The 16251-nt window shown below is 35.2% G+C and overlaps 1 protein-coding gene across 4 annotated transcripts in view; it reads right to left on the bottom strand.

Moving 5' to 3' along the window:
• Nucleotides 1–16251, bottom strand: part of LOC106134546 (SH3 and multiple ankyrin repeat domains protein 3) — a 119252-nt gene that overhangs the window by 83706 nt on the left and 19295 nt on the right. For 3 of the 4 annotated variants that reach the window (XM_060944878.1, XM_060944880.1, XM_060944881.1), the window contains exons 2-3: nucleotides 11260–11419; nucleotides 9087–9104 (exon numbers count right to left, since the gene is read on the bottom strand). In XM_060944878.1, the coding sequence (XP_060800861.1) occupies nucleotides 9087–9104; nucleotides 11260–11406 (165 nt within the window). In that variant the 5' untranslated portion in view covers nucleotides 11407–11419. The remainder of the gene's footprint in view (nucleotides 1–9086; nucleotides 9105–11259; nucleotides 11420–16251) is intronic. The other variant, XM_060944879.1, reaches the window with a different exon arrangement.

Genomic DNA, 16251 nt, shown 5'->3' with positions numbered 1-16251 from the left:
TTGGTAATTTATTATAAAATCTTATACAATTAATAAGAAATGATTTCCCTACCTTAGCCAGCCGATGTGCTGGGATCGACAACTTGTAATTGTTCCGCAGTGATCTAGTAGTACATTCACCTACTTTTTTGAAAGAGTCTAAGTTTTTCCTAACATGCATGATGTTATTGAATATGTATTGGGAGGGCAAAGTTAAAATATTTAGGTTTTTGAAAAAATCTCTAAGGGAATCTCTTTGTTTAAGACCGTAGATATATCGAATTGCCCTTTTTTGTAAAATGAAAATAGTTTGTATGTCTGCTGCTGATCCCCAAAGCAGTAGACCATATGACATTAAACTATGAAAATAACTAAAATATACTAGCTTAGCAGTTGCCACATCCGTCAAATGCCTAATACGACGAATAGCGTATGCTGCAGAACTAAGCCTTTTAGAAAGTTTTAAAATGTGAGCATGCCATTTCAAATTTGAATCTAATGTTATTCCTAAGAAAGTAGCTCTCAGGGAAAAAGGAATAATTAAGTAAGAATCAAACATTATAGTTTCGGCTGTTTAGAAAAAGTATATCACGAAAAGAAACTTTCATATTCATTTACTTAAAAGATTTGTGGACTTACGTATGGTTCAGCATGAGAAAAAATTCCTTACTATATTTCAATTGTAAATTGGTACATTCTTCGTGAATGACTAAGTAAGTAATAAAGACAGAAATAGCAATTGTTCCATGTATGTATTTCTACTGTTTGCTATTGATCGATAAGCGAACAAGTGGCTGAGCTGAATAAAGCAACCTTGAACGCTACCCTGCACGCTGAAATAGCTATAGACTGGAAGGTTAACGAACTATTTGTCACGTAGTAAATGCATTCCATTGTCATTGCAGATTTAGTTTAAGAATATTTGTATAAAAATGTTGATATAATTTGACGCAATGAATTTTATTTTACAATTATATAATATACAAGGAGAGTGTGGAGGGAAAGGTCGGGGTGGGAAGACCTAGACGAACATATCTTGATCAAATTAAGGACGTCCTGGTGAAGGGTCAGGTCAAAAGTGCCCGAAACCGCCGAGCTTGCATGAAGAGAGTTATGAATGTGGATGAAGCAAAGGAAGTATGCAGGGATCGTGGCAAGTGGAAAGAGGTAGTCTCTGCCTACCCCTCCGGGAAAGAGGCGTGAGTTTATGTATGTATGTATGTATGTATTATATAAATTCAGTCTTATGGTGTTTTCTATCAGACGAATCAAAGTAAGAAAATAAATCAATACAAAGTTAATAAGGTGCCGCGCTAACTGTACAATATTAATATTGATATTGATAGAAAATTTCAATTTGAAAATAAATTGGCATTCCAAATACAAAGCGAAAAAAAAATTGTATTAAATAGTATAACACCTAAGGGCGTTTAATTTAATTCCTTTGAAAAGGCTGGCCGCTCACGTATCAATCAGGCGGATAAAGAAAAGGGTCGCGCCATTACAGACTCAGGGCTAAGTGTAGGTTGCCTGTAATTTCGTCTAGAACACTGATATATTAGCAATCTCAGTAATAAATAAACCATTAAGATAATACTGAATAATGTGATCCCATCATTGATGTTACGATTATGTTTTAAAAGTCTAATTTCTGTGATTTGATTGGATTGAAATTCAGACTGATATTTTTTTTTATGAAATTACTTTCAATTAATTACAAGAGAGATAAATAGATCAGCAAGTAAAAGTATCGTGAGGAAACGTGCACTTTTAAGTTAGTGAGTTTTAATTTCGTAGAATTGAATATGTAACCATGATCCAAGCTAAAAATGGTTCCGTTAACAGTGTGACGGGGAGTAGTTGCTCAGGTGAGATGCAATAGGGTCAAGTGACTGATGACGCTGAAATTTGCGAGGCGAAAATATTTCCTTTATTTTTAACTTTTCTTGTCCACAATTTCTTACTTATCTGGTGACCCTAGCCGTGAGTGAAATATTTTAAAGGCGGTTACATCACTCGCGACATTTCCATGTAAGGTGGCAGCGAGCGACCACGAAGCCGCTTTACAGCCGGTATATCAAGCGCTGACTTGATTGAATGATGATTGCCAACATGTTTCCTCAAAGGGCACGACTTTTTCGAGAATATGTTGGGTCTGCCGGTGAATATATTGTGCAATATCGCGGCGGCTTTTACCAGCTTTGGCCTTAACCTCAAGCGTGACAAACTTTTTGGTCATATCTTTTAAAAGCCCATTTCAGTTTGTTTTAAAACGATTATTTAAATAAATCGGTTAAATTAATCGTTTGTCAGTGAATTTACCCAATGGAAACTTAATAATAAAATTGAAATGAATTGAATTTTAATAGTGCCGTGTGGTTCCCGGCACCATTACAAAAGAATAGGACCACTCCATCTCTTTCCCACGGATGTCGTAAGAGCCGACTAAGGGATAGACTTGGGATTCCTCTTTAATGTAAATCCCTGCCAATCTAAGGTCTGCCGCGCCGATGGATGCATGGCTAGGGGCGAGCCTAGTCTCGAGCGTGCCACTTCCGCCATGGGGTTGGGCGACCCCCAGGTAATGGCTAGCCTTACCCTGGCATGCGGGGCTCTGCTGGGGCGGACAAAATTTTTCCCTAGCGTCTCGTGGGAATCGCATGGATGCAAATTTTTTGAAAGAGCACCTAGATGGCGGCGATGGTGTCCGCACCCCATCACGTCTCGTTCCCGGCGGGAGCGGTATGCGGTCTGCTGAAAGCCGCTTTGCGACGATGAATGTAAGACGAGGAATGAAGGATAAGATTGAGGAAGTATGCCAGATGATGGATGAAAGACGTTTGGATGTGTTGTGCGTGAATGAAACGAAGCGGAAAGGATGCGACGCGACGCAGCACGGCCCTTACACGGCGTATTGGTCTGGAATTTCCAGTACCAGCCGAGGCTGTCAAGGGGTCGGTCTAATTCTTTCTGCACGAATGGCTGAGTGCGTGAATGAGTATGAGTGTGTCAGCCCTCGTCTTCTATGGATTAGGCTGAAAGTTGGAATCACTCGGATCTTCGTTCTAGGTGTTTATGCACCTTGGGATGTGGGTTCGAGGGGTACAACATCAGCAAAAAGCGAAAACGAGGAGTTCTGGAATAGTGTAAGAGAAGTATTGAAAGTTACCAAGCCAAATGAGAAGATTATTATGTTAGGTGATTTTAATGGATGGGTGGGTGTAAAGCGTGATGGATATGAAAAGGTGCTTGGTGCGTTTGGTGACGAAAAGGTGAATGATAATGGAAGAAGTGTATTAGAAATTTGTCTAGAGTGGGATCTTTTTGTGTCGAACTCAATGTTTCAACATAAAGAGATCCACACCTACACAAGAGTGGAAGGTATTTTAAAAAGTATGATAGACTTTGTGATTGTAGATGAAAGATTGAAGAACAAAGTGCTGGATACCCGTGCATATCGCGGTGCTGGCATTGACTCGGACCATTTACTGGTGATATCCCGGATAAGGGGTATCTTCAATCGCTGGCGGCACAGGGTAAGGGAGCAAACCAGCGCTTTGGAAAGAGTAAAAGTAGAAAATTTGCAAGATATGGATGTAGGTAAGAAGTATATTAATAGACTGAAGGATGAATTTGAAGATTTAGAGGAAATGAGCGATATTGAAGATGGATGGAAGGAATTTAAAGAAAGAATTGTGAAAGTAGCTGTTGAAGTGTGTGGTGTAAGTAGAAGAAGGAAAGGAAAAAATCACAAAAATGCGTGGATGAGTAAAGATGTGCAAGAACTTGTGCGATTAAAGAAGAAAGCATGGCTGGATTTGTTAGCAGCAAAAGCTAACTTAAGAATGCAAGAGGTTATAGATGAAGATGTGAATGAAGCACGTAAGGAATATAAGAAAATGAAAGATTTGGTTAAGAAAGCTGTGATTAGAAAGAAAGAAGAGTATAAAGAGGATTTTGATAAAAGGCTATCAGAAGACTTTCAGTCAAATCTGAAAGTATTCTGGAAATCCGTAAGGTCAGCCCGAGGAAATACTATAACCAGAGAGCTGACTAGGATCAGATGCCAGGATGGTAGCGTTGTGAAAGGAGAAGAATGTGTACTAAAGATATGGAAGGACTATTTTGAAAGTTTATTTGAAAAAAAGGAAGGAAATAAGAAAGATTTCTGCTATAGCGAAGAAAAAGAGAATGAGATGGAAGGCGAAATTGAAATGTTCGAAATTGTGGAAGCACTTAAGAGTATGAAAGCGGGAAAGGCTGCTGGGTGTGATAGTGTCGGTCGAGATGCTTAAAGCAGGAAAAGGCGTAGTAGCTAGTCAGTTGTACTGCCTTTTCAATTTGTGTTGGAGAAGCGGCCGAGTACCAAAAGATTGGTGTAAGGCTGTTATCGTGCCACTTTACAAAGGAAAAGGGTCACAGCTGGACTGCAAAAATTATCGTGGTATAAGCCTGCTTAGCGTCGTCGGCAAATTGTATGCTAAGGTATTGATTAATAGAGTCAGGAATGAAACTGATGACAAAATATGGGATGCTCAAGCGGGATTTCGAAAGGGAATGGGATGTACTGATCAGGTCTTTTCCTTGCGGTGCATAGCCGAAAAGTTTTTGGCCAAGAGTCAAAAAGTCTATTGCACATTCGTAGATCTGGAAAAGGCCTATGACAGAGTTGAGAGGAATGAATTGTGGTCAGCACTTTCTATGCATGGGGTGAGCAGTCTCTTAATACGAGCACTGAAATCCTTATATGAGGATTCGAGTGCTTGTGTCAGGATAAACGGAGCGCACACTGAGTGGTTTAAGATTGAGAAAGGCGTTAGGCAAGGATGTGTTGCGTCACCGTGGCTGTTCAACCTATTTATGGATAGCTGTTTGACAGATTTGAAAGAGTCTAAAAGTGGATTAAGGATGAATGAGTTACTCGTCAAATGTCTGCTCTATGCCGACGATCAGGTTATACTGGCGTCATCAGCGGAGGAGTTACAGGAGATGGTAAACTGTATGCATGAAGCTTTAAAAGAGAAAGGAATGAAAGTGAACGTAAGTAAAACTAAAACACTGGTTTTTGAAATGGAGAAAGAAATGACAGCATGTAATATTTTGATTGGAGGAGAAAAAGTGGAGCAAGTGAAAGAGTTTGTATATCTAGGATCAAAGTTTACATCAGATGGCAAGTATGATAGTGATATTGAAAGGAGAGTGAACGCGGGGAACATGGTGAATGGAGCTTTGCATGCCTTTATGAGCAGTCAGAAACTATCCAAAAAGGCTCGACTGGCTGTGCACAGGGGCGTGTTGGTCCCGACATTAATGTATGGGAGTGAAAGTTGGGTATGGCAAAAGAAGCATGAAAGCAGAATAAATGCAGTGGAAATGAGAGCGTTAAGGAGTATGATGGGTGTGAAATTGAGTGACAGGATAAGGAGCAGCGTGATAAGGGAATGTTGTGATGTGAAAGAAGATGTAGTTACAGGAATAGAAAAGGGTATGTTAAGATGGTTCGGTCATGTGGAGAGGATGAATGAAAGCAGGTTGACTAAGCAGATATACAAGGAGAGTGTGGAGGGAAAGGTCGGAGTGGGAAGACCTAGACGAACGTATCTTGATCAAATTAAGGACGTCCTGGTAAAGGGTCAGGTCAAAAGTACCCGAAACCGCCGAGCTTGTATGAAGAGAGTTATGAATGTGGACGAAGCGAAAGAAGTATGCAGAGATCGTGGCAAGTGGAAAGAGGTAGTCTCTGCCTACCCCTCCGGGAAAGAGGCGTGATTTTATGTATGTATGTATGTATGAATTTTAATAATTTATACCTACTTAAAATTTAATAGATAACAATCTTTAAAATGCTCCTGTAGCAACTACAATTTGAATCTCAGATATCGATAAATTTCAAATATGATTTTTTATCGATCAAGTGCCAAATCGATATAAAGATAGCGGCATCATAATTGAAGCAATTTTAGGTACTTTACGACGTGTATATGTCACAGAAGGCATATTTCATGGTCGACTGCCAATCGTAATTACTGATAGCAGTAGCAGGTCTACCTTCGTATCCTTGAAGATATGATTTGCGATAATACCTTTACTTTTAAGGAAATATTAAAAATTTAATACGGTTAAGTGTAAAAACCCTAACTTGTGCGAATATTAACGTATAAAATAACAATATTTACTCTCTCTCTCTCTCTCTAGAAATAAGTTGTGCCCTTGTACTGAATTTCTCTCCATTTTAAGTTTTATTCTTATTTTCCTTAATAAATAAAATATATAAATATTGATACTTAAGGTATACTGGTACTCTGGGATATGGATATAAATATAAAATGCGTTGTAATCACCAGTAACATATCAACAGCAGCAGTATATCAATTTTATCTTATCAGTTAGAGTATCATCAATAAATAACCTGTTAAAGTTTGAACTCCATGAAACAGTGACTGACGAATATAAGATGTAGTATGTAGTAAGTATATTAATACAGTCAAAAGTTTTAAAAGACTATAAATATATATTATAAACCTATCGAAAAAATATCAATATCCATCATGACCTGGCCGGGTTCGAAGCTAGATTCTCAAGTTCAACGCCAAAATCGTTGCCACTACTCCAGTCAGGTCGTCATACTGTCTAGTGACAAACCTTCATGAGGTCACAATTTCTCACGACATTAGTATTGAATACTACGTTATGGTCACACCGGATATCCGCTACTTAACACATATAATCACCACTCATGTCATCTCAATTAGATTTTTATCAGAATTTTACTGTTAGAACTTGAGAAATATATTTGTACACTCAAATTGATTAATGGTAATTTTAAGATGAAATATTTTGATTGAAAGTTCTACACTTTTTCATGAGAATCGGTCAAGCCGTTTCGCAGGAGTACGCGAACGATCATTGTGACACGAGAATTTTATATATAAGATGATAGACATAATATTTATGGTTTTACATACTATGTCTTAAGACATAATATTTATGGTTTTACATAGTTACTATGTCTTACATTTAAATTTTAACAAGGCTGCTTAGGATAACAGTTAAATATTTCGCTACTCACATTTTTCAAACAAAGGGCTATTCTTTCCGCCATTTTTGCAATCCTCGCAAGTGTTCCAGAAAATGGGGCCCTGACGACAATGCCCGAAAATATGGGACAAATATGGGAAACTTTTGCTAAAGAAAAGAGGGTGCCGTATAGTGCCGAGTCTACTTCTCGTTACTAGGTATGCAAATTTGGGTGAATATCACACAAATATATATACTATTCTAAGAAAGCAGGCAGAGCTGCTGTATTGTCTTAACAAAAAAAAAATTCTCAATGATATTTCAGACAGGTTTCTAGCCCATCGCCTAAAAGTAGATTCTTGATTGGTCGTCTTTTACAATTTGCACGAGAACAGATACTGCTAAATACCTAGTCCTTTTTTTCCTCACGCTACTAAACCAGCGGTAGCAGAGTTTTATTTGGGTGAATAAGTCGGATTTTAAAGAGTCTGGCTGTGAGGTACTTACCGGAATGTAGGTTGCTGTTACATGCATGCTTGGTTCCCGAGATCACGCGAAGAAATTTCACGCGGCAGCCGATTGGTCACGACAACATGTGATTTAAGGCGGTGCGCTACACGACATCTATTCAATGATGTACTTTTGTAAATTAGCTTAGTTCAATCAAGGTCCAACCAACTATAAATTGAGAATAACCCCTGTATTCTCAACCTATAGTTGACAAAAGTGTTGAAAAAGTAACACTACTACTACCTTCGGAATAAAGCATCATTAACCATTTCTTGCCCTACGGGGCAAGAAGGCATGACTCGCGCGACGCCGTTTTTATCGCGCGTAAAACTATAGCTGTACCGTTTTTGCGTCATCCTAAAAAACGATACAGCAATAGTAGCAGCGTTGTGTGGACCGTGCTATGGAGGCTGAAGGTGAAAACAAAATTACATATTTCTAATTTTCTTTCCTCGTTCAACAAAATTTAATAAGATATCATAGAAATCAAAAGTTATGATCGAACATGATTGAAAGCATTAAGTATTTCTCTAACAAAAATTATGAATGTAACAGCAAATTTACCATTATTAGAAAACAACTTCCATAGAAACTCAAATTATTTTAAGCCATAACATAATGACAATATTACATACGATTGTATCCGTGGCCTTTCTCCAGCTATTATAGAAGATTCGTCATACAAGAACGCAATTTCGCTAACAGCCCAAGCAATAGTATCGAACATGATGCACAATGGTCGCACATGCTTTTATTCTCCGTGACCAATGACATAATGTTCTGTAAATTGCAATAGTGGAGTTTCTTGCAATACTTACCGCACACGAGTGGCATAAAATATAGATATTTTTAACGACTTTGCAAATTTTTGTTTTACCTCGAGGAATTAAACAATTCTTGGATTTCTTTTTTATTGAAAATTTTAACATCTCAGTAATTTAAATTAAGTTTTTAAATGATCGATCAACCTTATAGAAATTCGGATTTAATGTTTCATGATTAACTAACTAAAACCAAAGGTGGCTTAATACTTGTCTTATGTAATGTTATAGGTATATTTTTATTGTTGTTCTAATCTGAACGTTTATCGGACACAAAAAGTAAATTATATAATCATAACCCAAACATTTAAGTTCTAGTATATGTAATAAAGTATTACGATTAAGAAAATGAAATAGCAATTATATGACTAGGAAAAATGTTAAAAATATGACTTGTAATGAATGTTGTACAAAGGTAACTTATAAATAAGAACATTAATAAACACACACGGCTAAACATATAATGGATATACACCATAGTAATAAACATAATATAAAAATACCAACTTGCCATATAACTTGTTGGTATTAATAACTTCCGTAAAGCATAAAGATAATCTAGGGTATGTTAATGGATTTTAAGTTCTTTAATAAAATAGTCTATTCTATGACTGGGACATAGATAATAATGCTCCATGCAATAAATAGGGAAGAACATGCAACGACGGGAGTCAATTTGAATCAAATGATTCATGCAATCCCAAAAGCCTATATAACGGGGTTGCACAGGCTATACATTTCATTATAAACTTCACATACCCTGTACCAAGTGGCCACCTGTGGCATTGCGTCGAATCACCACCGAAAACAATATACAATACTTAATTAATATCATACATATCATTTACATAAACTTACATTTAAAATTCTAAATAAAGATACGGTTCGTTACTTAGATATGATTGTTCAGATCTACAAAATTTACATAAACAAGGTAGGCTTCTACTATAACTAAGCTATACTTAAAAAGAGTTAAGATTACATATCGGAAATATCAATGTCAATATTTCAGTCTACTGTATGTGGTTGAAAGCATCTTTTAGTGTCAAGTTAGTCTATAGATTCAACTTATTTGCTTCGTATTGTTTAAAATTTTATCATAATATAGCTGTATACGGACTCAGAGCTTTGAAGCAAATAGCTAAGAATGCAGTAGTAGTTTTAACCGAAACAATAATTGAAAGCGATATTTCTTCTAGATTTGACTTTAATATTCTTGCTATTAGCGCTAACAACAGCGCAAATGTGCCAATTGAGAATGTTAAGCGTGACCGAAGCGAGTACCTTTAAGAAATGACTTCCACGTAACGGTAACATGAGAACTGGTTTGTGGGTACCTATCTGTTTGATTGTCGAGTGATTTTTCCGAGATTCACCTGATAGAATGCCGGCGTAAAACACTTTGTCCTCACTGGCGTAACTGTCATTTGTTTGAAAACAAATTTTACAAGCGTGAAATATCTGATTCTACGTTGAAGCGAATAAAGTGTATGATATTGTTAGTATTCGTTTTCAAATTTTCTCTCAATTTGATTTCATCAGATGAACTATGAATGGGCTAGCTTGGGTTTTTCAATTTGTTTTAGTGTAACACCTTGTTATAGATTTATTTCAATAGAAGTTTATTAGTAGCAACTCCTCCTTTGCACAGCTTGCGACATTCAATTCAAAAATAACAATATTCATGTAATACAGCGGCTGGCAAAGGAGACATATTTATTGCCCCCAGAATGCTCCGATGATGTTTTATTGTAACGTTTATTGCGATTTACGACGGTCCTCCGACTTGTCTTGACTTGTTCCGCCCACTGCTTCCCACGTGTAGACTTGCACTTTTCTGAGCAAATATTACACACAATTCGTAATGCACTTGCCGACAGAAAGTATTAAGAGCATTATGAGTGTGAAGACTTAACAGTCGGCGATTCAAAAGATTTAACCGGTTCATTAGATCGGATATATTTTCGTTTATTTAGATGTGCAAATATTTTTTGTAAGTAATGTTACTTGCTTCACTAAGCAGTGTACCTATATCTGGTTAAGTTATGAGAATAATTACTTATGTATTAAATGAAGATGGAAATCTTAAAGATCAAAAAGACTAGCATCTTTATTGACTTATTTTTCTTTGCTTTGATTTTCTGATTTGGGTCGGACGCGAATATTAATGCTTATGCGAATTTTATCTTTTACCATTCCCTGATTTGCTATATGTGTAATTATTTCAAATAAATAGCAAATATTTCAAAATAAGATTAACTCGTTTTCACGGCAGTCTTCAAATAGAAATGAAAATGAAGACATAGTTTAGTGAGAGAAGACATCTTTAAAATATCATTATAAGGATTTGTAGTTTGAACTTTTAAATGGAATCGATTTCAAATACGACTAAGTTCTTTTTGTAAAAAAAAACCCTTATTGCAACTGAAAAGATTAATTGTTATTTTTATTGCTGTTTTAGCCTACACTGCGTAAAGAAATTATTTTTCATTGACAATAAATCTTATCTGTTATCTGCTTCTGTCTTTCCTTTGCATGACACAACCTTAGTATCATAAATCTCTATAAAAATATTGGTAACTACTATATTATTTTATTTTTGATAAAGCATGTCACTATCAAATGAAATTTAGAAAAAAGTAATGTATTTTACGGGCATCATGTCTTTTGTAAGCTAAATAAGCTGATCCAGCTGTGATGGCTTAAGACCAAATAATAGATGGTGTACCCTTTTTCAAGTACATAATTTTGATCAGCTTGGTACTTGCATATGAAATAAAGCAGTAAATTTTATAGCCGGTGTAAAAGGTGAGTTCCATAGAAATCTAAACAAAAATATAGTTCGGATTTTTATAGTAAGATGAAACCTAATAATATATAAATATAAAACCTTATAATGTATATTTAAATTATAAGGTTTAAAGTACCGTACCTTAGGCAAGGCGGCTAGGCACTGCTGCTTGACGTCCCAAACGAGCTGGTCCCTCGGGAATTGCAGGCTTTTCTGCACGTTCAGCTCTGGTACGTGCACCCTCACTAGCAGCCAGCCCTCCACTCCCTCGGAACACTCCCCCTCCATTACGCTACGCCATCTGGAATGGAAGAGGAAATTTAGATTTTTGAGAAGAAATGGTATAATATAGAAAAAAAAAAATATGTATTCCAAATTATGCTGGAAATTAAAAATTTACACGTAAGTCACCTCCTTAATGATATAATATAATTATAAAATGAGTTGTTGATTCCTATATATATATATATTTATTTAGGTACTAGGTTAATCTATTGTCCGTTTTTTGTCACAAATAGCTTAAATTAATTTGCTGAAATAGAGGTTCTCTGTGAAAACAAACTGCATCATAATAGGTTTAAACATTTAAGAGGCAGAAGTACAGTGCATCAAAATGTTTCCCGTGGGTGTGTAATAAAAAAATATATTTTATTTGTTCAAATATGATACAAATGTTATATAACATAAATATAATTCATCAACACATAAAATATATATTATTCTAAGAATGTTGCAAACATTAAAAATTTCCATTATAATATTTGAAAAACATCCTTATTTTTTTTTGAAGCATTTCTTTGAAGAGCACTCGTTAAAAGAACAGAAATAGGAAAAATAAAGTTCTATTCATTAAATTTCGAAGGTTTCCCAAATCCGGCCCCTATTCTAAGAAACAGTTTACTTATTGTACAGTCACATGTTTAGACATATGAGCTGTCAGGCGCCATATCATATCACCTACCTATTCTTAGTCTTCGTAGAAATCATTAATAAATTGGGTTTTTCTGTATGGCAATAATCACTTGACAGGTAATAATTAAGACAGGATATTTGTTTATTTACTGCTATTTTGTGCCGGGAAAAAGGCGTGATTTTATGTACATATATACGTATGTATGTATTTTATGTTGCTACAACTTTCCCGACCTTGAGTTTAAAATTTTGCATTATCAAGTAGTGCGCACATAAGTATATACTGATATGATTACGTCTTTATCCCTTAGGGGATAGACAGAGCCAACAGTCTCGAAAAGTTTGAAAGGCCACGTTCAAATGGCCTAATGATTGAATTGAGATTCAAATAATTAGATCACTTAATTAGACGTCGCATCATATCATCAAGTCTTCGAAGAAATAATTCATTAATTAGGTTTTATACGTCTGTTTATATCTTCCAAGTGATAACTATAATTACTGAGTGATAGTTGGCCCGATAGCCCACATACGAACAGGTAATTAAAATTGTGTTGACAGCATGTTTTGTGCTGTATTTGATGATATAACTTGCACGACCCTAAATTCTGCATTTTATATTTCTTAATTTCGAAGCTTTGGTAACAGTTGTGATTATGTTATGAAATAGGAATTATTAATTATATTTATATTAGTACGATCTGCAACCATTATGCTATTTTTTCCTTCATCATCTTTGAAAAATCTGTTATATTCTTGTTTCAGTGTGGTGTTTTTATTATGAAAGAATACAAAAACTTATTGCTTACAATGGAAAGTGTGTTGTTTCTCATTTCACAAACTTTTTTTTACTAGATAAACTATGTGTGTGTGTGAATTGTCAAAAACAGGTGTCATAGACTCATACAGATGCCCCTATTATTCGATACAGGTTATTTATCTTTTTTTTCCAGCGAAATCTACAAACCTATATCCACTAACTTAAATACCCCATAAATGGTTATTCATCAACCCACTGTTTATTACAGTTTTACGACCCTTCAGCCGCGCGAACCATTGTAATGTTTTATTTCGTCATAAAAACTGTAATGAAATTAACGCCCGCCAACATTAAACACTAATATCAGTTTTAGACAGTATAACGTGTAAAGCAAAAAAAAAAAAGAAATTCGTAGAAAACGCGTAATTTCTCAAGGGGAAAAAATATGTGGAACTGGTCTTATTATCGGAAGTTGCTATTTTTGGCAGTTAATTACATTTACTAATGGATATTTTTCCTTAATTAACTCTAATGAAACCTAAGAAAAAAGTAGGAGCTTTGGTCTTTGTACTTACTTAGTAAGTACAGAATAATCATTCATCATTTTGTATTATGATTTGCGTTTCTGTTTATATGTAAAATTCGAAAACAAGTGGATTATTTTTCAAGAAGTACTTATGTTAAAGGAGATGTTGTTTGATTTTGTAACGCGTCTCCTGGTTGGGTGGTTTTTAAGACTTTTCTTATGTACATGTTTTATTGTCTTTCACAAGAAATTTCAACGAAAGTTGTTATATTTTGATAAAATGTGAATGTGCCTTAATAAAAACAAATAAAATATAAACATATTACAGAACTCAAATTTTACGATATGAAATAAAAATTATGATCAATTTGTGTTCCTGGAAGCTTTATTTCCATAGGAAATGGAATTATAAAAAACCGATAATTTACGTTTCCAAAGTGAAAAGTATTTTGGTCGCTGGTGAATAATTTACAAATTTCCCCTGTTTAATAATTCACGATCGCCCTCGAGTATTTCGGGAGTGAAATGGAAATCCGAGGTTTTACCTGGACGGGTGTTACTGTTATTCACGGCTCGGCACTGCCGGAAACCAATAAGTGTATCAAAAATTTACCCTAATTAAAACTGGTAAGTGAGCCGTGTACTGTAAAAAAAATCCTGTATATACATATACAGGAATACTTTAGGCTATTTTGTGATTGACTTTAAACATACTTATTACCTTCAGCGAACTTCCAAAAAAACGAGATAAGTAGGTAACTGAATATTAATTGACACTATGAGTGATGTAAACCCTTTTTTCACCAAAATAGTCTAATTATTTGACACCGTTAGGAAATCAACCTAACTTTAGGCGTATGAAATTTTACACTATATCTCCTATAGCTTACCTAATAACCTTTAAAGTAATTTCAACTTTAAGTTTAGTTAATATTAACCGTTGTTAACATTATCCAGTTAATTATTACCTTACTGACGCATGTGCAGACGACCTAAGTAATTAGGGACGAGGTATCTAACCCGATTATGATAAAGTTGTGTAATGTTCCAACCGTAACCATGTTTTATCTAAGTTAAGATTATGTAGTGTGTAAACAAAGTGGTTACTAAACGGCTACGCAGGTAGTGCTGGGATTATGTCTAATGGTTTATACGAGTAGCGTCGTGTGGTTCCCGGCATTTTAGAATTGGACCACTTCATATCTTTTCCATGGATCACGTATAGAATAAGAAGAGGTGTGTGAAAATTTAATGAAATTTAAGGGTTACTTCACACCGGAGGAAATTTTAATAGAGCGACTAAAATTTAACTTTTTTATTTTATCGGGTATTGTCTCGGTGTGAATTCACCTTAAGTGTATTAGTTCCGCACAAACAATATAATTGAGTTAATAATGTTACTCTCCCAGAGAAAGAATAGTGCAACTTTAAATGCGTCAAAAATTAAAAATGTGGGGTAAGGTAGTTAGAAAAAAGTTATATCGACATTAATTAGTATCGAAAAATAGATATTTCATTCTCCGACAGTCATCGAACTAATAATCTGACCATCATACCTAAGTGTCACATTTGTATTACAAAGTGGTCCGTATGCTTAGCTTCGTGTCAATGACCGGTACTGTAGAGTACAAATGCAAATAATGTAAGTACCTACATATGAATCTTCCATACATTTTCTTTACGACTGTACGCGACATATTTTGCTTATAAGTACTTACATTGTCAAGGAAATAAAATTTTTATTATTATTTTATTGACGTTCGGCAGTAAATTAAAGCGTTGGAAATTATTATTGTTCTTTAATTTACTCTCCAATGACATAATAATATGTGGTTTTTCATAAATGTTGTTTTATGTAATGTAAAGTAAAAATATTATAAAAATCTTAAAAAAAAAGGTAAGAGGCGACTAAGGGATAGGCTAAGAAACTTGGGATTCTTCTTGTAGGCGATGCGCTATGACAGATAATCACAGCAACCTGTCACTATTTATCATAAAGCTTAACGTGGCCTTTCTTTTCAAGACTGTTGGCTCTGTCTACCCCATGTGTGTGTCATGATCTTTTTAAAGGTCACAGTCAAGGGGGGAAAAACTTAACTGGGAAAAATATCGAACAAACCAAAGCGTCGCTTTTATAATTCAATGAATTTTTTAATCTGACTGCGCGCTGTTTGTTTGAATGGTGTGCTATGGTTGTTTACTTGTCTCGTTATCTGTCATTCCTCCAGAAAACATTGTGGGCACGTTACTTATACTATATATTTATTTTATTAAAAAATATGGTATCATAGAGTTAGAATATCGTATACAAGTCTCGAACTTACTTCAAGGCTAACCCGAATCAATCTGTGTAATTTTTCCTTTTTTATTTTTTTACCTAGCTATTTATAAGAGTGTCTCATTCTTAAAGCGTTTTTTACTTAATTTTTTGTTCATAGCATAAATTTGTACAATTGGTATACCTAAATGCTCAACATTATTCCCACGCTCTTGAAAGACAAGTAAAGATCCTAAAGCTTAAATAACTTCGAAATCTCAATTCGTAATAGCTTCTCTGTCCCCTTGTTTGCCTAAACTTAAATATTTCCATCGTTTATTCCATCCGCAATATTAAAGTTTCATGTTTAATTTCATGCCTATGATTTTCATATCTCCATTTCCTTAGTGTGGGTATCACCATATTACAATACCTAAAATCAAACTGTAGTATTCGGTAATTGTAATATGGATACGTCCAGGCAAAGGGTCAGGTCAAGAGTACCCGAAACCGCTGAGCTTCTATGAAGAGAATATGATTGTGGATGAAGCGAAGGAAGTATGCAGAGGTCGTGGCAAGTGGAAAGATGTAGTCTCTGCCAACCTTTCCGGGAAAAAGGCGTGATTTTATGTATGTAATATGGATGTCCTGGAGGGAGATAGGTCAAGTCAAGAATTA

This window comes from Amyelois transitella, chromosome 6, assembly GCF_032362555.1.
Source record: "Amyelois transitella isolate CPQ chromosome 6, ilAmyTran1.1, whole genome shotgun sequence".
In the NCBI taxonomy this organism is placed as follows: domain Eukaryota; kingdom Metazoa; phylum Arthropoda; class Insecta; order Lepidoptera; family Pyralidae; genus Amyelois; species Amyelois transitella.
This window is presented reverse-complemented; position numbering and strand designations above follow the sequence as displayed.